This window comes from Peromyscus californicus, unplaced genomic scaffold (assembly GCF_007827085.1).
Source record: "Peromyscus californicus insignis strain IS unplaced genomic scaffold, ASM782708v3 Scaffold_8__1_contigs__length_139910024, whole genome shotgun sequence".
Lineage (NCBI taxonomy): Eukaryota > Metazoa > Chordata > Mammalia > Rodentia > Cricetidae > Peromyscus > Peromyscus californicus.
This window is the reverse complement of record NW_026294606.1, coordinates 40,210,252-40,233,129: the sequence shown is the minus strand read 5'-3', so window position 1 is coordinate 40,233,129 and position 22,878 is coordinate 40,210,252. Positions and strand designations below refer to the sequence as shown.

Genomic DNA, 22,878 nt, shown 5'->3' with positions numbered 1-22,878 from the left:
TGGTGGTGCACGTGAGTAATTTTCACTTAGAGAGAACTGGGAATTCCAGGCTAACTTGGGCTAGACATCTTGACCACATGCCCAACAGACTGGGTGGGGGAGAAACATAGTTTTAAGTTTGAGGATACTTGAAACTACAACTCATTTGTTGAAGAGATACACGGCTCTGAAAAACCTTTGAAAATCAAGAGTGAAAATGCCTACTTGGCTGGTTTACTTGGTAACAGCCTTGGTGCTTGTCCAGCTCCCTGAGCCACGCAGGCGAATGGCCGTCTGGATCTACTGAGGTGTGATGGTCGGTCGCTTTTGGTAATGCGGCACGACACGACTCCTCTAATGCTACGAGCTCGAAGATGTCGTTGACAAACGAGTTCATGATGCCCATGGCCTTGGACGAGATGCCCGTGTCGGGGTGCACCTGCTTCAGCACCTTGTACACCGAGTTGCTCTCCTTGCGGCTGAGCAGGCGTTCCTTGCTGTCCTTCTGCGCACTGGTGACAGGGCAAGAGTCCTTCTGTAGGGCGGGCGCGGACTCTGGCGGCTCAGGCATTCATTGTACACAATTCTAACTCCCTCCAACAGGAACCCTAAACAAACATTTGGAAAAATAAGCATCCCGCCACCAGTTACACCCCAACCATTTACATTAGGCAGTATTCAAATGAGGTTAATAAGATTTCCTTCAGGATTGGATTAGTTTTAGTGTTTCGTCACGAATAGGAACGTACACGGCACTTGAAGGTCTACTCTTTCATTGGCTGTCTTGTCACTTCGCATTCACCAATCAGGAAGTACAAACTAAACTGCACAAATTTGCTATAGCTAACCTCTTCAAGTTCGATCGCTGTTAAATGTGGGAAATAGGGAAGTTTCTAAGGGCACGCTGTTTCTGTGGGTGACTCACCAGTGAGAACCGCGAGGAAAATTAGGCGGCGGTTGCTAGGCTGTGTAGCTTATTGAGCAGAAGAGCTTTTCATTGCTAACGATCCAACCACCCTAAATTGTTACCTCCTTCCAAGTTTACTGCCGGGCAGCGTGGCACCTAGGATTAGACCACTTCACTCTTACTGCCTCATGCTCTCGTGTCTAAATTTTGCTATTTACGTAGCCGTACATGTAGTGAACTACTATGTCAGCTAACTCCCAAAGCCCCACTTGCATACACCCGGACACCCCTTGCCCTGTACGTCTCCCGAAGCCCAGCCCACTCGCCAGCGTCCCCACCCTAGCCACGCCCCCACCAAATGCGCAACAGCTCTTTCACTGAGATTTGTGGGTGGCTCTGAAAAGAGCCTTTGGGTTGTTGGGCTTCTAAGCAGTCGGCCAAAGAAAATTTATTTCTTCTTGGCTGCGGTTTTCTTTGGCTTAGCTGCCTTAGGCTTGGCGGTTTTTGGCTTGGCCGCCTTAGGCTTCACCGCTTTCGCCTTGGCAGGGCTCTTGGGCGCCTTCTTGGGCTTAGCTGCTTTCGCCTTCTTCGGGCTCTTAGCTTTTTTGGCTCCTGCAGCTGCAGCTGGCTTCTTCGCCTTCTTTGGGGTCTTCTTGGTGCTCTTCTTGGGAGTGGCTGTTCCCGCAGCCTTCTTGGGCTTCTTGGCTGCGCCCGCGGGCTTCTTGGCCTTGGCCGCGCCTGCCTTCTTGGCTTTGGGCTTGGCCTCGCCGGAAGCCGCCTTCTTGTTGAGCTTGAAGGAGCCGGAGGCGCCGGTGCCCTTGGTCTGCACCAGGGTGCCCTTGCTCACCAGGCTCTTGAGCCCCAGCTTGATGCGGCTGTTGTTCTTCTCCACGTCGTAGCCGGCGGCCGCCAGCGCCTTCTTGAGCGCGGCCAGGGACACGCCGCTGCGCTCCTTGGAGGCGGCTACAGCCTTGGTGATGAGCTCGGACACCGGGGGTCCGGACGCCTTGCGCTTCGCGCCACCTGCGGCCTTCCGTGCCTTCTTCTTTACGGGTGTCTTCTCGGCGGGGGCCGGTGCGGCGGGCGCGGCAGGCGCGGTCTCGGACATGGCGAAGCGTATGTCAGAGCAGAGAGAACTCGAGCCGGAAGCAGAGGCACTGGCCGGGACTCGGGCCGCGGCGCTGCGCCCGCCCGTTTATATAGGGCGGAGCTGCGTCGTGATTGGTGCGCTGTCCAGCCCGCCTCGCTGGCAGCCGCGGAGTGTCCTCTTGGATGCCGAGTTGTGTTTGTTACACCTCAAAAAAAGCCAAAAATGTCAAAATTCCCTACATCGAATTGCTCGATTTTTCTCAAATAATGTTCCCTGAAGCCTCGGGCTTCATGCACATCTCAAATAGTAAGCAAAGCACCAAGCCTTCTGCCAAAAACTTGCAATATTTCCCGCGGTGCTCAGCAAATTTCAACTCGGAGAAACAAAACTTTCTATTTTCTTCGTAAATTATAAACTGATCTTCAACTGTACAGTTTTCTGACCCATCAAAGACGATTCTCCAAGTGGTTAGCTTCTTATGTGGCCCAAAACCATGCCACTGGCATTAAGATTTTTATTACAAATCTGCACTTAAGTGGGGGAAGTAACACAGGCTCCTCCGAGAGTCCTGCCTATTGAGCCGAGGGCATTTGAGTTCATCAAACTGGTTTAGTTCAATGTTTAGCAGATTATTTACCATTTTGAGTTAAATTCTGCTCTCCTAGGCCATGAGCCTATGTACCTATGGTTTTATTTCTGCCCGTACTACCTAAGTTTTTAAATAATTTCTTAAGATAATTCTTTTCTTTCTGCTCCCAAGGGTTGGGGGTGGGGCTGTTGCTTTTCTCTGTCTGGACAACTACTCCTTTGGGTTGAGGTACCTTAAATTCAGAGTATAAGGGTGTGGGGAGCGTCCAGGACATACCTATGGTGCAGACATGAAAATGACTCATTTCCAAGTAGTATATAGATGATGTTCTCGATGTCTTTGGAAGTGAAGGAGAGCTTTACTTTGAGGAATATCTTTTGAGTCTTGCATAGCTCTTCTGGCATATGTTTTAGGACTAAATTGTACTATGTTATATTAAAACTAGATAAAACTGAAATTGAACCATTGATCAAGAGAAAAATACACGAGAAGTGTAGCTCAGAACATCACTATTCCCATCTTAGAGAAACCCAGACCTGTTACTGAACAACTGCTCTCCATATATGGCTAGCCCTCATGAAGACATTGGACTCATATTTCCCAGATCTCCTTGAATGTAAGTGACATGCAGGGTGAATGAGGAGTTAAGATTTTAATCTTAGAATCAGCTTTGAGAAGGCATTAAGCAGAATCATTGTTTTCTGAAGACATGCCTTGGAAGACGTTCAAAGAGTGGGTTCAGCTGTTCAACCAAGGAAAAGTCTAAGAGGACAATGCAAGCCAACGACAATGATTATTTCTGGGAAGTTTGGTTGAAATTGTCTTCAGAGATAATAAGGCCTCCCACTACAGAGATAAGATGCAATGCTGGCTGATGGTATAACGAGATAGCTGTTGTTTTGTGACGGGATTGGCTCTAACATCACATGATCAGTTTCACTGCTCCAAACCACCACACACACAGACAATGCTAATAAAGAGACCATGGAAGTTCAACACCCTGTCAATGAGGGGTTTGTAAAATCCTGTAGTATTACCTTTAATGCTAAATTTGAAATAAAGGTGGTTTATATTATCAGCATTTCTCTGATATAATGAAACTTTTCAATTTCATGTATTAACAAACGCAGTCTTCTGCATTCACTCAAGCTCTTAACTAGAGTGGGGAGACTGTAGGGTGTTTCCTATTGAATGATGGGGATTTAACCCCTTTGCAGTGTCAACAAAAATACTCCTGCAAACGGTAAGATTTTACAGGACACATTGATGTTGTTCTCCAACATCTTTGGTTTCTTTATATCTCATTGTCTTCAAGATGGGGGGGCACTTAAACTCCCTGAATTTTGAGACAAATCAAGTCCTCTGTTTCTTCCCCTTATGATACATTTTCTGAGACTAAAACTGTTTACTTAACAGAGAAGGCAATGACCATTGCCCAATGTTAAATCAAGTGATTTTGATACTTTTCTATAATGAGGTGCAACAGTATCAAAGGTTTCACTCTTTTACATTAGTCTGCCAGCCAAGCTAACAATAGCAGAGTCACACATGTTTGGGTGAATCTTCATTCTTGTGTTTCAAATACAAATCCCCAAATTTTCTCCAGATGATTCTGACTAATGACTCTCCTTATGTCTCAAAATATGAATGTTTTAGTTTTTTCATAACATGTTCTTACCCAGCCAAGTCTGAGAGCCGCTGCAACTCTGACTGGAATGAACTGAGGCAAACTTGTTTCTTGCCATGTGAGTATTTCCGTGGAAATCTTGGCTTGCCTGTTCTGGTTTGCTTTCTGTTGAAATAAACTCCATGACCAAAAGTAGCTCGGGGCGGAAAGGGTTTATTTCAGATTACAGGTTATGGTCTATCCTCCAGGGAAGCCAAGAAGGAAATCAAGACTGGAGCCTGAGCATAAACCAGTTGAAGAGACCTACTTCCTGGCTTGCTTCCTGGCTCACATTGCACTACCTTCCTTATATAGCTCGGTCCTGTTTGCCTAGGGATGGCACTACCTGCAGCGGGATGGGCCCTCCTGCATCAATTAGAAGTCGAGAAAAGGGCCCACAGACACCCCCCTGGGCCCATCTGGTGGGAGCAATTCCCTTTTCCCAGGTGTGTCAAGTTGCCAACCAAGATGATCTGTAACACCTGCAAAAACCTGGGACCAGACAAACCTGCAGGATGTGAGCACGCGCTAGGAAGATGGGGTAGCTGCATGCAGCTGAACAGTTGGTAAACAACTGGTCAAGGAAAAATTTAATCTTGACAGGAACAGTCTCTGTAGGGGATCATTCTTCAGGCTATAACATCTGGGGTGGGGGTCATGGGGGAGAAAGCAATGGTGATTGTTTTCTGTATACACTGTTAATACTTGGACCAGATGGAAACTTTGCCATCCTTCTGAGCCTCACCAGAGGAAGGCTTTGCCACCACCTTGGGGCTAATGCACCATTTTTTCTCTCTCTCTCTCTCTCTCTCTCTCTCTCTCTCTTTCTTTCCATAACCATGTCTATGTCAAACAACACACATTTACTCAGGATTCACTCACACTCAACGCTCCTGTCTCAGCCTCCTATGTACTAGAGTGATAGGCATAACCCACTATTCCTGTCTGACTTTTAAAATCATCTCTAGGGATTCGGGAGTGTTAGAGATGTAGGACACTCGGATCATTTCCATTTTGGACAGGTTAGCAAATGTGGTAAGAGGAACAATGTGATTTGCAGAAAAGGTGAAAGAAATTGGAGGCATGTTCTTGGTCCCTTTTGCTCCCCAATTTTGAATTCTTTGCCATTTTAATATGATGCTATATATGATCTACCATAGCTAATGTATTAAAGGCAGACTTTGTGGATGAGATGTTTTATAATAAACAGAGTACTTATTTATTATCTTAGGCATCACTTTTCATGTAAGTAAAAAAAAATAAAGCTTTGGGTTGTATACTGAGAGCTATGCCTTGTAGCAGTGTTTGGAACTGTAAAAATCATAAGCAATCTTTGTGCCCAGATGAATGAGGGTGGTTTGATGAACAAGGGTGTGTTATATGATGGAATAGTACACAGCTGCGAAACTGAGGAAGCTGTCTAAGAACTAATTTGGACAGAATTACTGGAAATACATTCAAGTAATAAGATAAATCCAAAAGAATATTCATGCTGTAAAACTCTCTAATAAAGAAGGCAAAATAAGAAAGAGACTTTTTGTTCATCTGTATAGAATAAATACAGGAAAAATGAAGTAAAAATTGAGTCATTGCGCCGGGCGGTGGTGGCGCGCGCCTTTAATCCCAGCACTCGGGAGGCAGAGGCAGGCGGATCTCTGTGAGTTCAAGGTCAGCCTGGGCTACCTCCTGAGTTCCAGGAAAGGCGCAAAGCTACACAGAGAAACCCTGTCTTGAAAAACCAAAAAAAAAAAAAAATCGAGTCATTGCTTACTTATATGAGGTAGAAGAGAAATAAATAGAAAGAAAGGGTTATAGGAAGAGAGGATACATTGTTTCATACCACACTAGATTGCAACTGTAACAATGTTTGCTATCCCGACAAAACAAGCTCTTAAACAAGAGATTAAGATCAGCAGGAATCCAATAGAATACAAACACTGACAAACAGTGAAGTTGCACTGAATGGAGACCATGAGATGCCACCCAACGCCTCTTGGCCATGGGCGGGTGGAAGATACCCACAGGCCCACCTCGTGCCATTGTGGTGAGCAGCTAGGTGGTGGGGAAATGGTAGAGAAAGAGAAGCAGTATGCTGTGGAGAGAGGGGGAACTGAGGAAGTGAAGGAGATGAGGAGCACGCTGATGTGGGCAGCCTGATTGCCATCTGGCGCCATGGTGATGTCTAGGCCCAGGCTGCTGCCCAGGACCATGTCTGGGTCCGTAGTCCTACCATAGCCAGGGTCTGTATTGATGTCTATGGCCCGTGTTGCCAACTAAGGCCACAGGGTTGCCCAGGGTCTGGGATGCCTCCTGTGGCCATGTGGGTGTCCAAGAGCCATTTTGCCTCTGCGGCCATGCAGATCTGGGTGCCCTGCGCTGCCTCCCAAGGCCATGCTGCAACTGGGGTCTGTTTTGACATCTGTGACCCATGTTACCACTGTGGGCCTTGCAAACCATGCGTGTTGAAATGGGAGGGCCGTGCAGAGCTGGACCCATCGTTCATTGATCCTGGGAGATCTGGTCCTGCCCCACACTGGCTAGTGAAGCTGGAGAGCTGGTCCCTCACATGGGAGAGCTGGCTCCGAATAATCCTGGCCCAGGGAGAGCTGGCTCCGCCCCTTATGAGAGAGCTGACCTCATCCCTCACAATAGGAGTGGATAAATTGACCACAGGTGAGATGAACCCGATATGGCGTAGGTGCAGAACAGGCTATGGCGCTTGTCTGAGGGGGTGGTCCCAGCGGAAGCTTGGACTAACTCAGGTACCACCCAGGCCCACATCCAATGTTTTGAGTTGGCCCACCCTAACATGTACCCGTCATCTATGACCTGCTGAAGTGTGGTGCATGAAGTCACTAGTCCTGTGGAACCAGGGCTGCAGAATCTCCATGACGTGGGGCAACCCCAGGATACCCAAGAGGCCTTTTGGTAAGGGTCTAGTACTGATGGTGTACCAGAAGCCAGAGAGGCCTTGAAGCAGACCCACTAGTCATTGCAATGAACATTTGCAAGTTAAGCTGTTTGGACAAGAGGGTCTACAGCTTGACACAGCACCACAGCTCCCAGTGCCACTAAGGTGAATGAAGAGATGATGGAGAGGTGATGGAGAGATGATGGAGAGGTGATGGAGAGGTGATGGAGAGATGATGGAGAGGTGATGGAGAAGTGGGAAAGATGGAGGAGCAAAGTGAGTTTTTTCATTTGATTCTTGTTTTTTTCTATTTAATATTTTTATTTAAAAATTTTCCTTGGGGGGTTTGCTGTAAGAGTGAAGGGAGGTTATGGAGGGACCGGGAAGTGAGTAGGATTTGTGTGCATGATGTGAAATTCCTAAAGAATTAATGAAAAGTTACCTTTTAAAAAATGAAGACCTTGATAACATAGGGGCATTAGAAAGATAAAGAGAAACTTAAATGATGGAGGAAGACTAGTGATTGAACATTGTAAGCCCAAAGCCACAAAGACACAGCTCCCCATGCAGTGAGCTAGTGGAAGTACTTTTTCAGGAATACGAGTTATTGTTTTTAAAATAGATGTCTCTACATTAGCCTTGCACAAACTTGTAAAACATTCTATATTGTAGACAGTGAGACTAGAGTTTTCTCTTGTGGACATCAGCGATATTAATAAAATTAATTTATATTACAGTATTACTAGAACTCACTTAAAAGTGTAACCACATTTATAGCAATAGATCACAGGTCTGCCTGTGAATATGGGCAGGTCAGTATATGCATACGTCTATGTACCTGTCTTCTCTGTCAGCTGATGACACATAGAAGTCATTCACTCCTTATGGCTTTTATACACCCTTTACCAACAAAAGGAACTAACGTTCCTTCCTGAGGTTTGCTGGATTCCATGGCTAGGGCTGTGGTGGAGTATAGAATGGACCTGGAGTATGGTGCAAGGTGAGAAAATGAGATTGGGGAAAAAAGAAAAGAAAAGAAAAATGGAAGCTTCTTAAAAAATGAAGACCAGAGAGTCTCGAGGAACTCCTAATGGCCAGAGCTAGCACTATGTGACAAAGGAATAAGAATATGAATAAAAAGAATAAGAATTTGATTTTGATTTTAACCCACAGAATTATATATATATATATATATATGTATGTATTTAATTATATATATTTACACATAAATAGAGGTGGTGAAAACGTTCACATGGTTTAAGTCTAAGTAATAGATATAGAAGGAAAGAAGGAGACTATCATGCAATCACTCTTATATTCCTATAGTTGCAGTCTATGATGTATGTGGAAGAACGGGATTCCCAGAGTTTTGCGTATCTTCCCAGAAACATCTATTCACTTGAAGAAAAAGATAATGTATCCACAGTGAAGAATTCCAATAGAAACCACACTGACCTAGTAAGGTAAATTTCACAAAGTAATAAGATGTATCTGTGCCATTCTCTCCTCATATCAAGAAGTGTGTTTCACCATTTGGGCAATGTTTCCTGGAAAAAAGTATATCTTCAAGTTTGCTTTCTGTTGCTGTGATAAACACTATTCTGTTGTTGTGAACAGACACCATGACCGAGGCAACTCTTATAAAAGAAAGCATTTAATTGGGGGCTTGTTTACGGTTTCAGAGGTTCAGTGAATTATCATCATGGCAGAAGGCGTGGCCGGCATGGTGCTAGAGAAGCAGAGAGAAAGGGGGGGGGGGAAGAGAGAGAGAGAGAGAGAGAGAGAGAGAGAGAGAGAGAGAGAGAGAGAGACACCTGGCATGGGCTTGGCATGGACTTTTAAAACCTTGAAACCCACCCCAAGAGAGACACACTTTCTCCATCAAGGCTACACTTCCTAATCCTCCTAATCCTATCAAAGAGTTCCACGCCCTGGTCACTAAGCATTCAAATATGTGAGCCTAAGGGGGGTTGTTCTTACTCAAATCACCACAGGGAGGAAAAGGTTTTTTAAATCCTACTTGTTCTAGTCCATCATTGAGGGAAGTCACGCCTTGAATTCAAGGCAAGAACCTGAAGGTACCATGGAGGAAAGCTGTTCACTGGCTTGTTCCCGCTAACTCACATTCAGCCGGCTTTCTTATACAACCCAGAACCATTTCCCCAGGGATGGCATTCCCGTAGTGGAATTGGACCTCTCACCTCAATCAACCATCAAGAAGACCTCTCACAGACATGGTCACAAGCCAACATAATCTGGGTCATACTTCAATCGAGACCCCACTTCTCATCATATGACTCTGTGTTATGTCAATTGGACAATAAAAACCAGCCAGGATGATACATAAAATCACTCCAGTGAAAACATTGGACAAATGCAAACCAAAGGACAGTCTTCAATGAGTGATCAAGATTAGGGATGGGAGTCAACGGTGAGGTGTTTAGTTAGCACACACACAGGGAACTGTGTTCAGTCCCCCACTGACCTCAGTCTTCAAAAGAGAGGCCCACTGCCAAACTTTTACATGCTGGAAGAGACAAAGGAAAAATAAAAATGAAATTCCATGATATTCTGAATCATGTCCAAGAGCCAACAAAGGATGCTAGTGGGAAAATCTGTGGAACCTGGAAAAACATCTGAAGTTTAGTTAACAGTATATCGATGTCCATTTCCTATTTTTCATAAATATATACAGTTATGTAAAATACCAACATGACTGAAAGCCAGTTGAGGGAAATAAGAAAATTCTTAAATGCTTTCTGCAATTTTTCTACAAATTTAAAAATAATTCAGAATAACACTTATTTCACCAGCTGGGGAAAACAATTAAAATACGATATAGGTTCCTGCGAGTGGTAGAATTTTCATTCTTATGTCTAAATCTGCATGTGTTTTCTAAGTTTCTATTGTAAGGGTGTACATTTTATGAGCAAAGATCGTGTGTACTTCAAAATGTGATTAAGGTTTTGTTTTGTTTCTGTGCTAATTTCCTCAGATATTCAGATACTCTTCCTCTTTCTCATAACCTGGACTTTGGAAAACCATTTCAATAATTCATTTATTTTTTCTCTCTTAATTTATTATGTATCTTATCCTTGAGCAATATGATTCTATTGTCTTTTTTAAAATTATTTGAAATAATAGCACAGGTGATAGTTTGTGCCTTGATTTTTTTTTCCCATTTCTTATCCCCTCAACAAGCATTTTCCTTTAGTGTTTTGTTTATATTTAGGCTGTTTTTTTTTTTTTTTTCTTTTCTGAGCCAGAGGGTTGTTCTGTCAGCAGGGAGTTCATGATCTTCCTGGCCTAGCATCTGAAGGGCTAGGATTACAGGTGAGTCACACCAGGCCCACAGACCGGTTCGCCTCTTTCTTAACTTTGAAGAAGCTGCTTCATATAATAAAAGTAGCCCAGCATGTCTACTCATAGAGTCTCATGCGTGTGCTCATGGTTCTATGATGTGGATAATTTGTTTTTAGCCTTGGATTCTTGAGCTATCATCAGTAGTGCTGCTGATACCAGTGAATATGATAAAGACAACCGCACGTGGAGGCCGCTTAGAAACTCTGCCAAGTCCTTCTTGCTTCTGAATGCCCTAAGTGCTAGGACCAGAAGCATGAAAGGAGTCTTGAAGGTTTCCAGCTCCCTGCATCCTAGCTGTAGCCCTGAACATCAGGGCACAAGGATAAACTAACTCCTCTGCCCTCTATCTGAATTTCTGACACGCCAGCTCTGTAGGAGCAGACTCTTCTCCACTGACAGAAACCCGGAGAGACACAGCTCAAGGGAGGAGAGATCGGTCTGTGCTCAGGGCTTTAGAACTTTCAGTTCTGCCGCCATGGGTGTGAGTTTCTGCTGGTACAGACTATCCCAGTGGCAGGAGTGTGTGGTGGAGTACGCTTCTTGCCAATGGTAGCTGGGAAATAGGGAAAGGGGGAGTAGGTACAAGAGCCATCTTTCCGGGGCATACTCCTACCTACCAGTTTCCTCTAGGTGAGTCCCACCTTCAAATTTTGCCACTTCGCCATCATTCCATCATATTACCAACCCAGCAGGATACTAACTCATTACTGAGGTCAGAGGCCTCGGGGTCCAGTCACTTTCCAGAAGACCATCAGCATGTAAGACCCCAGTACATGAGTGTGTGGCCTGACCTTTCAAATTTAAACTGTAAGTGGGCAGAGTAAAGTGGTTTCTTTAAGCTGATAAATTTTGGGCATCATTATTATACAGCATGAGTTGCCTGAACAGTAATGGTTTACATTTACTGTCGTTCAGTAGCTGACTAGTTGTTCTTTTTAGGAACCCATTTTGTAAATAACCTTCGAAAAGAAACACATTTTGTATCAAATACGTTCACACATACATGACCTATTTAAGACAAAAATTTGAAGTAGCAATAGATACCCTTTTAAAATTTATTATACGGTGCCTTTTCCTTCTCCACTCTTCCTTCTTTTTTTTTTTTTTTTTTAAAAAAGGTTTATTTTGTGAATGTCTGTTTGCCTGCATGTACATCTGTGTGCCACATGCCTGCAGTGCCTGTAGAGGCCAGAAGAGGGCATTGGACCCCCTTTGAACGTGATTTACAGGCAGTTGTGAGCCATGCAATGTTGGTGCTGAGAATTCATCCTGCATCCTCCACAACAAGTGGAGTTAACCAAGTGCTGTTAACCAAGGGGCCATCTCTCCAGCCCGAGGATTACATCTTAAATTAAAGAAAAAAGCTTGATAGAGGTTATTGAGTTAGTATGGGATACCAGGAGGTAATTCTTTGGAATCTGCAGGCAAGTTAGCATTTTTGAAAGAAGTGTAGGTGGGCAATGCTCTGTATATGGGAATAAGGATTTTAGTATGTGCTTTCTTGGGATAGGAGATCTTAAGACTGTAAGACATAAGTGTTCATGGACATTCTGTTCTTAAAAGCAGTACACATATTTCTTAATTCTGAAAATAAACAAGGGTGTTCTCTATGAAAAAATGGTCTAAATAAAACAATGCTTTCATAGCTGCTAACTGCTTTTCATTAATTTTAATATTGGTTCTATAACCATTTTCCTAATTAATGCCATTTCTCTATTCAAAGGTCTTGCTGGTGACTTTAGTAAAGGAATTTCAATGAGAAAGAAGAGAATACTTATGGATTTCTTGTTCTTCAGCTTCTCTATCTTCTAGTTAGCTTTCTAACACTATAACCAAATATCTGAGGAAATGATATGGAAATATGGGATATTATAGATATGATAGGATGAAAGAGTAGATTATTGAACCTACTTTTAAAGAACAACAACTTGTTTAAAATGTTTTACATTGGTATAGATTTTAGTTTATTGATACAAATTTAAAGTTAATTGTTATATTGTATGTATATTTCTACTCTTGTTTAAGGTATTATGTTTATGTAACTCATTTAAATTGTAATGGATAATTAAGAAATACAGATTAGTAATTAGTCTTATATGATAGTCAAACTTATAGTCATGTTAAGTTTTCTAGGTATACATAGATATAATTCAATTAGGTAGATAATCTTCAAACACTTTAAAGAACTACAGAATATGGCATTTAAAATGTTTTAAAAACTTAGACTTTCCTGGACAATGAGACACGTCTGTTCCTGGCAGCACCAATTTACTTCAGAGAGAAAGATGGGCATAGAAGACACTCTATATGGAGTTTATCTTCTTCTTGGCAAAAATAGCCATTTGAGCAAGAAACTATTCTTGCCTGGGCTGCTTGACAAAATGTTGTATGGACTGGACATACAGGACCCATAGGAAGGTGACCACTGAACTTTGCAAGGCAAAAGGGTCCTTTAGGTTCCTGCTTTGCAGAAGAAACTGCCAGACATTCTACAGGACACAGAGAGAAATGACTAAGAGACTCTAGGTCTGTAGGCTGAAGATGAATGCCCCAACACTGCAGGTGAACTTTGGGTGACTGTCCAGGTAGTCAGCTGTCTCTGTTATTCTAGATTTTTGGAAGTTGCTTATAATGCTCTTCCTGTTTAGTTAGGTAATATTGTATCCTTCTGAGGCCTTTGATGTAATTGAAGACTAGATAGTTATAATTTTCCTTGGTTATAATAAAAGATAAATTAGACATAAAACTTTAGACTCAAAAATATAGGATATATAGAATATTTTCTTTAATTTTGCCAAATACAAATAGACTAGATATTATAACTATAATTCTTGCTTAATTACTGTTTTGTTATATGTAATTTTACTATGTTAAAGCTAAACCCTTCCTTTTTGATTAGACAGAAAAGGGGAAGTGCTGGGGATGTCTTTCTGTATACTGTGAATGTGTTGCTCTGATTGGTTGATAAATAAAAAGCTACTTGGCCAGTAGCCAGGCAGGAAGTATAGGTGGGATGAGCAGACAAGGAGAATTCTGGGAAAAGAAAGGCTGAGTCAGGAGAGGCCAGCCTGTTGTCCAGGGAGCAGCATGTAATGACACACAGGTAAAGCCATGGAATATCTGGCAACATATAGATTAACAGAAATGGGCTAAGTTTAAGTGCAAGATCTAGTCAGTATAAACCTGAGCTAATGGCCGAGCAGTTTTAATCAATATAAGCGTCTGTGTGTTAACTTGCATCTGAGCGGCTGAGGACCGGGTGGGACACAGGAAAACTTCAGCTACAAGGAAATCAACTTATAAGGAAGAGAGATTTGCTTTGACTGTTTTGGTGTGGACTTGGTTGGCTGCAGTCATTGTTTTAGGGACTATGGTGAAGTGGTACATAATGGTGGAAGATTGCTTATCTCATGGCTGCTGAGACGCCAAGAGAGAATGAGAGAGACAGTGGCTGGGGTTCTGGTGTATACTCCAGTAATTGAGGTCCTTTCACTAGGCCCTGCGTCCTACAGGCTCTACCTTTTTCCATTAGTGTTACAGGATGGGGGCTAAGTCTTCAACCCACTGGCTTTGGAGGACTTTCAAAATACATATTCTAGCAATATCATTCTTCTGATTATTACTTGCTCTATTTTTCTACACTCTGTATTATATGACTCTGCTGGTTTGTAAATCTAAGCATTATCTATTAAGCAAGCTCACTAATTCATAAAGGCCACTGGTTTAGCATAAATGGTTAGGCAGATAAACTCTTACATAGTTATCTATTACACATAACAAACTTCCCAACAAACAGAGTGAGTGTCTAAGTTGTCCTGTGGCTATGACAAAAGCAACGTGAGAGAATTCATTTTGGCTCACAGACCCCCAGGTGGAGTCCAGCAGAGGAGGAGGAGGAATGGCTGGAGGAACTCGAGGTTGCTGGTCATGCTGTGTCCACAGCGAAGGAGCAGAGAGAGGTGAATGGTGCTGAACTCTGGCTCAGGGCAGGACTCCAGCCTATGCAATGGTATCATCCACACTGAGGGTGGGTCTTCTTGTTTCAATTAACCTCATCTGGAAAACCTCTCACAGACATGCTACGATGGTGATTCTAAATTCCATCAAGCTGACAAGCAAGAGTAATCATCATAGCAGGTTAAAATTTCAATAAAACTTTATTATCATATGTAGCTTTCATATGGTAGGAACTGGGGGTGATGAGTGCATGGTTTTGTGGTGTGATTTCTCATGAGATATGAGCTGGACCTTCAGACATCCCAATGGGCTGGAGAATGGGCTCTGATGAATCACAAAGCCGGCAAGTGTGTGGTGGCTGTTGGCAGAAGGTTCTGTATTATAGCTCATGTTCCACAGGGCTGCATAGCAACTCATGTCACGGCAGATGGTTTCTCCAGAATGAGTGATTCAGGAGAGCAAAAAGCACAGGTCCACTGGTCAGTGCTTCTGACAGGTCAGTCATGTACTTCCATTTGTTTATGAGTGGGACATTTGTTTAATGATGCAAAAATGTGTTGCATTCTTTTATGTTGCATTTGTTTAACTCTGTGAAGCTGTGTGACTTTGCCTGTCTAAAACATGTGATTGGAGTAAAAAAGAGCTGAATGGTCAATAGTTAGGCAAGAGAAAGGATAGGTGGAGCTGCCAGGCAGAGAGAATAAATAGAAGGAGAAAAAGAAAAGAGGGAAGGAGTGGGAAGAAGAGGAGAAAGGATGCCAGGGGCCAGCCACCCAGCCAGCTACGGAGTAAGAAGTAAAGAAAGGTATATAGAATAGAGAAAGGCAAAAGCCCAGAGGCAAAAGGTACACAGAATAATTTAAGAAAAGCTGACTAGAAATAAGCCAAGCTAAGGCCGGGCATTCATAAGAAAGAATAAGTCTCCGTGTCTTTATTTGGGAGCTGGTGGCGGGCTCCCAAAGAACAAAGAGTGAAAAAACATGACTGCACACTAGTGAATCACATTCTTCCTTGTTGAGAAGTTACAGGGAACCGGTCACCACCTGTGATCTCTCCTCTTTCTAGATGAGGCCAGGAAGTAAGGCTGGAAAAGTTTCCCAAACATGAGTGGGGAGAGAGGCCCCTCACTCTCTCCTATCACCAGCTGAAAGTCAAGAATTGCAACACAATTACCACTTGAGAAGGTTGCTAATGTGGAGACAATGTTTCTTTTGCACACAGACATTTTCAAGGCCCCAAGCACATAGGGCCTTTATTTCTTGTTTCTTAGCTCTGTGCCTTCCTTTTTCTAGGAATCTTACCAGAAACCCCATTTACAATAAAAGACACGTTGCAACCCCTTGTGCAACCTTTATGATACATGGCTCTATATTATCAGGTTATAATTCTATCCAAGACATCCCCACCCCCTGCCCCGCCCCGACCTACCCTGTAATCATATTTATTGAAAAGGGGGAAAGAGGCAGAGGGAGTACCGTAGAAACTGGCTAAACAATTAAACCCCCAAAGCTTCCTAAGACTTGAAAACGGTTGCTAGTGGACAATGAAGTGAGACTCTCCTTGAGAAACCCACACCTATGGTCCTGGGTCTACCTCATTCTTTTCTTCAACTCTTCTATTTGTGTGTGTGTGTGTGTGTGTGTGTGTGTGTGTGTGTGTGTGTGCATTCACATTTGTGTGCACATGTGTGTCCAGGCCAGAGGACTTTGTCTTTCTGTAGAAGGGCACCTTGTTTTTGAGATAGGGTCTCTAGTTGGCCTCCAGCTGGCCAAATAGGTGAGCTCCAGGGATCTGCCTCTCTCTTCCTGCCCAGCTCTGTATTAGAAGCCCCTGGTTCCATGTTTCTTTTACATGGATTCTGGGGATTGAGTTCAGGCCGGCAGTTCTGCAAAGCAGGCCGTTTTCTGACCGAGCTTGCTTCCCAGTCCCCCTTCTCTTCTTAATAAAATGCAACTCTGCTTCAAACTTGCATGTCCTGAAATTCTTTTTTGCATTGAAGGAGCCAGTGTGAGTCAGAGGTCCCTGAAAAGGAAGTTCCTGGGTGACTGAGGTAGCTCTGGGCTGTGTCTCCTGCAGCACTGGGCAACACTTTGCATTTCCCCCTATGGTTTCTCCTGCTTGAACTTCATGGGCTTTATTTTAGGGGTTCTCTAGAGGAACAGAACGGACTATATAATGGGACTTAATCAGAGTGGCTTACAGGCTGTGGTCAGCTGCTCCAACAAAAGCTGTCTCCCAACAGAAAGTCCAAGGATCCAATAGTTGTCGGTCCCCAAGACTGGGTATCTCAGCTGAATCCCTAAGAAGTAGGCTCTAATACTAGTGAATGGGATGCCTCAGTAGCAGGATATATAGCCAGTGAGTGCGAGGGCAAGTAGACAAATTAAAAAAAAAAAAAGAGCAAAAGCCCCCCACCCCCATGCCCTTTATCTAGGCTGCCATGAGAAAATGTGGCCTGATTTAGGGTGGGTTTCCCAATCAAGAAAATTCCCTCATAGGTATGCCTGGCTTCTTGGGCTTTTAGTTACTTCCAGATGTAGTCATGCTGACAACCAAGAGCACCCCCCACAGGACTGTAACAATCATCCCAGCTCTCTGTAATTTACACCAGCAACAACATAAAGGTGAAGAGCTGCAAATCAGACAGTGGGACGCACTTGTAGCTTCCTGGAGAGTCGATGCCACGTGCCGGAAACTGTTCTAAGAACAGGACAGAAGCTCTCTTAGATTTTACCGGAAGCTCATGACTTATTCCTACCATTTCCACAGAAGACAAACCTGAATCTAAGATGTAATGTACCTTGTAGGTCTGTACAGCTAAGAGACCTACCTTTGCTCTCTGCCCTTTTGGGAAAATTCCTCCAGTGACTAATTCTACTGCCTTTGGAAAAGACTGTTCTCCCAAGTGTGAGAGAATGCCATTTTAATCTTTATTTTGTTTTTATACACTCCTCTTTGTTTTGGGAGTAGGGTAGAAATACAGAGGCAAAATAAGAGATAGCAAGCGATTTGTAGGAGTGTAAACAAACAGTAGTCTTGTGGTATTCTAAGGGGGTTGATTCCAAGCCTGCCACAGATGCTACAGTCCATGGATGCTCAAATCCCTTATATAAAATACAAGAAGTAGTACTGCAGACATGTGACCTATGTGCATCATCCACATACTTTAAATAACCTCTAGACACTTAGACTCTATGTCAATGTCAAACCATGTGAACAACTGTTACACTGCGTCTTAAAGACAACAATGGCAGGATTTGAGTTATTTTAACCTGTGGGATAAGGAAGGATGAGTGAACTGATTTTATAAAGTTGAGACATGATTAACTGTTAGAATCTCTACAGTCTCCATGAGGGTACTCTCTTTCTATGGCAGGGAATTCAACGTTTGGGCTCACCCCCCATTTCCCCTTTAACTCTCTTCTTGTTCTCTGTACCCTCACCCCTTTGTCCTCACAGGCAGTGCTCCCAATCCTTTGTCCTCAGATGTAGTGCTCCCACCCCCTTGTCAGTCTTCATCTGAGATGCCCCCACCCCCTTGTCTGTCTTCATCTGAGGTGCTCCCACTCCTTTGTCTGTCTTCATATGAGGTGCTCCCACCCCTTTGTCTGTGTTCATGTGAGGTGCTCCCACCCCTTTGTCTGTGTTCATCTGAGGTGCTCCCACCCCTTTGTCTGTGTTCATCTGAGGTGCTCCCACCCCTTTGTCTCTCTTCATATGAGGTGCTCTCACCCCCTTGTTTGTCTTCATCTGAGGTGCTCCCACCCCTTTGTCTGTCTTCATCTGAGGTGCTCCCACCCCCTTGTCTGTCTTCATGTGAGGTGCTCCCACCCCTTTGTCTGTCTTCATATGAGATGCTTCCACCCCGTTGGCTTCAACTACAGGTCTCCCATCCCTTTGTCCTCATGCTCCCAACCAGAACATACTTCCTCAGTTTTCTCTGTGGAGAAATTTTGGAGTCTTCAACTCTCTCAGTTAGGGTTACTATTGCTATGATGAAGCACCATGACCAAAAGCAAGTAGGGAGGACAGAGTTTATCTGGCTTACATTTGCACATCCATCCATTGTAGTCCATCACTGAAGGAAGTCAGGGCAGGAACTCAAGCAGGGCAGGAACCTGGAGGCAGGAGCTGATGCAGAGGCCATGGAGGGGTGCTGCTTACTAGCTTGCTCCTCATGGCTTGCTCAGCCTGCTTTCTTACAGAACCCAGGACCACCAGCCCCAGGGATGGCACCACCCACGGTGGGCTGGGCTCTCCCCTGTTAATTGTCAATTAAGAAAATGCCAAACAGTTGTATCTTTTGGAGGCCTTTTCTCAGTTGAGGTTCCCTCCTTTGAGACGACTCTAAATTGTGTCAAGTTGGTATAAAACTAGCCAGCAAGTCAACATGCTTGAATTTACAGGACCACAGACTGTCCAAAGGTTCTCAGTCCACAAAGCAGGAGACTGGAGAGGGCAGTCCTGATGAAGGAGCCCCCTGCTGTGGCTCCAGCAGCACCGGAGACAGTGTCATCTGCAGGACCAGGCAAGGCCTTCGGCACCATCTTCTTCCAGCTCCGTTGGAAAGGAGTGATCATTGATTGTATCCAGTTCCACCATTAGTGAGTGTATTCATACAGTGGCTCAGGAAATAGTTCAGACAATTTACCTAGAGGGAACTCGGTGGAGGTAATCAGGCCATCAGATGATGAAGGAGTGGAGAGGCACCCCAAGGAGGATGGGGGCGACCAGAGTGCAGCAGAAATGTACCACATCTCCTCTGCTAAAGAAACAAGGTCGGGAGAGATGATACCATCGTGCAGAAGCAGAACTGAACCTTGTGAGGTAGGTGACGTGCCCGCTCACAGGACCAGCAGATTGGCTTTTAGTGGGGCCAGAGGGGGAGCACCAGAGAAGACAGAGAAGGCACAAGAAAGGAAAAAGGAAGATGAGAACTATTCTAGTCAGTCTGCCACCTTCTGTCATTGCTTCCCGTTGGCCAGACATGGTAGTGGTGGCACACACATTTAATCCTATCATCTGGGAGGCTAAGGCAGGTAGAGCTCTGTGAGGTTAAGGCCAACCTGATCTACATTGTGAGTTCAGGCTAGCCAGGGCTACATAGTGAGACTCTGTCTCAAACAAAACAAAACAAAAACTAAGGTAATTACCAAAGGGGGAGGGGGAAGAGCTGACCAAGACAGTGGGGAAAGAATAGATAAAAGACAGGGGGCATTCCAAAAGATAGAAAGTTCCAGATAAGACTCTTGGCTTGTTGTTTTCATTATGAACTATTTGAGAAGATGAGATCTAAGGTGATTAGAAAAATGATTAGAAATGATATGGGAATACTGAGATTTCTTTACTTGTGATTGTTTGAATGTAATTGGCTCTCATAATCTCATAGGGAGTGGCACTATTAGGAGGTGTGGCTTTGTTGGTGGGTATGGCTGGTTGGAGAAAGTGTGTCACCGTGGGGGCAGGCTTGGAGGTTTCCTATGCTCAGGATACTGCCCAGTGCCAGAGTCCACTTCTTGTTGACTGTGAGATATAGGACTTTCAGCTCAAGCACCATATCTGCCTGCATGCTGCCATGCTCCCCATCATGATGATAATGGACTGGACCTCTGAAACTCTAAGCAAGCCACCCCAATTAAGTGTTGTCTTTATGAGAGTTGCCATGGTCATGGTGTTTTTTCACAGTAATAAGAACCCTAACTAAGACACTTTACAAAGGATGAAGCCTTTCTCGGGCAGCTGGGGGAGTGATCCCAGAAACACAACAACCCCAAAGTTCTAGTCTCAAGAATTTGAAGAATGAAATTCAAGGACCCTCCAGGGTGAGTTTTAGAGAGGTTTTTATTATAGACCCATAGTGGGAAGCGTAAAAGGGAAGGCACTGAGCTTCTGTGTAGAAGGAGGGGTCTCAGGAAGTGGGGTACCATCAAGGTAGTAGTCTGTGGCTTTTAGGAGACTTATTGCAGAAACTGGGGTGAGGTATAGTAAGGAAGATGAACTGGTTAGTCCAGTGGGCACACCTAGGTGTCCTGGTGCCTCATCTCACTTTCAGTCACCCAAGGCAGTACAGCCTTCAGGCCGAGGCATTTGCTTTGGAGGTGACAAAGAAATAGGAACTAAAATGCTCTTCTGGCATCCTGGCCTCCATTAAGGACATTCTGGGAACTACTGTTTTGGAGTCCCTGTCCTGCTTGACCTCTTTTTATCTCCTGATCTCATGAGGAGAAGTTAGATCCTAGCCTCTTACGGAAGTGTGAAGCTATTCATTTCCACGGACTACCACCTCAGGAGCAGTGTACTGCCCTCTAACAGGTCTTTCCACTCTTGGCTTCTGTTTCTTCTGTCAGGAGGCACCAGAGTCATTTATGCTAGCAGCAACCCATGGGAAATGCACACAGCCTGTTCTCTTGCATGAGGCAGAGCTGGGTATCCAGGTGGGGGCAGCCTCACACGGAGGGGCCCGGGCTCCACAGCCCATGCTTCCCCCATTTCCTAGAGAAAGAACAGAACGGATTTGAATACAGAGAACAGATATTTTCTGTGTGGGTGTCAGCTGGGAAAGGCAGCTTCCTAGCACCTGGGCACTGGTTAATTCTCCCACAGGGAAAGAAGCAACCATTCTTCCTAGCTCATTGCCAGGCAACCCCAAGGGAGTCCCTGGGGCTGCAGTTAACGATCTCTGCTATGTATACAATGTATCTACTCACGGCATCTCAGGCCCTGCTACTCAGAAAGTTCACGTTGGCATTATCGCCATCCACATCCATCCCACCACCCCTGGGGAAGATATCGTTTCCCTTTGGGAGTGGAATAGTCAGGAAGGGCTTTACTGAGTGGTGATATTTAAGCAAACAACAGGAAAAGGAGGTGTTGTGATAAGTAGGAGATAACACTAAAATATTCAGTAAACTGAAAAAAAAATCATGAAGTGTGGCGTTCAAGTCAGCACTGAAACATCTGGGTTTAGGAATGAGGGGACTCTTCTAGGTGGGAAGGAGGCACAAGACAAGGTGTGTGTGTGCGTGTGTGTGTGTGTGTGTGTGTGTGTGTGTGTGTGTGTGTGTGTGTGTGTTAGAGAGAGAGGCAGCAGGGGAGACTTACTGTTGGGAAGAAACAAGCTGTTTAAGGCTGTGGTGTGCTGGGAGATGTCTTAGTTAACTCTCTGGTAACAAAAGAAAAAGCTTGAAGTATTTGTTGGTTCTGTTGTATAGATATTACATTTATGGATAATTTCACTCTGCTGGTACATAAAGAATCTGAATATAAAATAGAAAGGGAGAAAGGCCGCAAAATGCATGTTTTTCAGGGTGAGATCTGAGAAAATGACAAAACGGGCTGAAATGCAGCTGAGTGTGTGGATGTATAGAAACTGTGGATCATACACTGTGGTTGATACATTGTACACCTCAATAAACTTATCTGGGGGTCAGAGAACAGAACAGCCACTATATTAAACACAGAGGTTAGCCAGTGGTAGCACACACCTTTAATCTTAGCATTCCACAGGCAGAGATCTACCTGGATCTCTGTGAGTTCAAGGCCACACTGGGAACAGAACCAGGCATGGTGATACATAACTTTAATCCCAGCACTTGAGATCTCATGTCTTGCTTGGGAAAGACACAAGCCTTTAATTCCAGGAAGTGATGGCAGGAAGCAGAAAGGTATATAAGGTGTGAGGACCAGGAACTAGAGGCTTTTAAGCTTTTAGGCTTTTAGCAACAGTTCAACTGAGATCCATTTGGATGAGGACTCAAAGGCTTCCAGTTTGAGGAAACAGGATTGGCTGAGAAGTTGGCGAGGTGAGGTTAGCTTTGGCTTGTTTTGTCTCTCTGAACTTTCAGAATTTACCCCAATAGCTGGCACTAAGGTTTTTTTTATTAATAAAACCATTTAAGATTCTTGTTTTAATACACAAGTTAGCTTAGTCTACCTGTAACCATGACCTTGGAGATGTTCTACCAGAGATACTGTGCTCATCTGTCAGACTCTCAGACTACTGAAACAATTGTTACAGTTACCTCCATTAGGTTTTGAGGAGGCCCAGCAGAGAAAGCTATTTCTCTGCTTTGGGTAGAGACCTAACATTCTAAGCTACCCAAAACATAGGAAGTAATCCAGTTAGGCCTGTCAATCACTTGGCAAAAGGACCACCCTTCCAGAAAGCGAGTTCATATTAAACCATGCTAAAGAGATAGCTGGAGGTGGGGGCTGGCTCTGGAGAGAAGGTTCAGGGGCTAAGAGTGTGTACTGCTTCGGCAGAGGACCTGAGTTTGGTTCCCAGCACTCACAGCAGGTGGCTCACAACTGCCTGTAACTCTAGGAGCAGGGAGATCTGATGCCCTCTTCTGGCCTCCAAGGGTACCTGCACTCATATGCAAATGCACATATACACATATACATAATTAAAAAATAA

General features: G+C 44.2%; 1 protein-coding gene and 1 long non-coding RNA gene across 2 annotated transcripts in view; one reads left to right on the top strand and one right to left on the bottom strand.

Annotated features, from left to right (window-relative positions):
* The window catches only part of LOC128103129 (uncharacterized), an 84,863-nt gene that overhangs the window by 38,552 nt on the left and 23,433 nt on the right, over positions 1-22,878 (top strand). Inside the window, exon 2 of the long non-coding RNA XR_008215632.1 lies at positions 8,469-8,605. This is a non-coding gene — a long non-coding RNA (uncharacterized LOC128103129). The remainder of the gene's footprint in view (positions 1-8,468; positions 8,606-22,878) is intronic.
* On the bottom strand, positions 1,300-2,055 carry LOC128103088 (histone H1.4). Its single transcript, XM_052727171.1, has one exon. The coding sequence runs from the start codon at positions 1,992-1,994 to the stop codon at positions 1,335-1,337; it is 660 nt and encodes a 219-aa protein (XP_052583131.1). The 5' UTR covers positions 1,995-2,055; the 3' UTR covers positions 1,300-1,334.

Bases quoted from the DNA above. Each gene is read 5' to 3' on its own strand.
- LOC128103088 (XM_052727171.1), bottom strand. From the start codon at position 1,994: ATGTCCGAGACCGCGCCTGCCGCGCCCGCCGCACCGGCCCCCGCCGAG.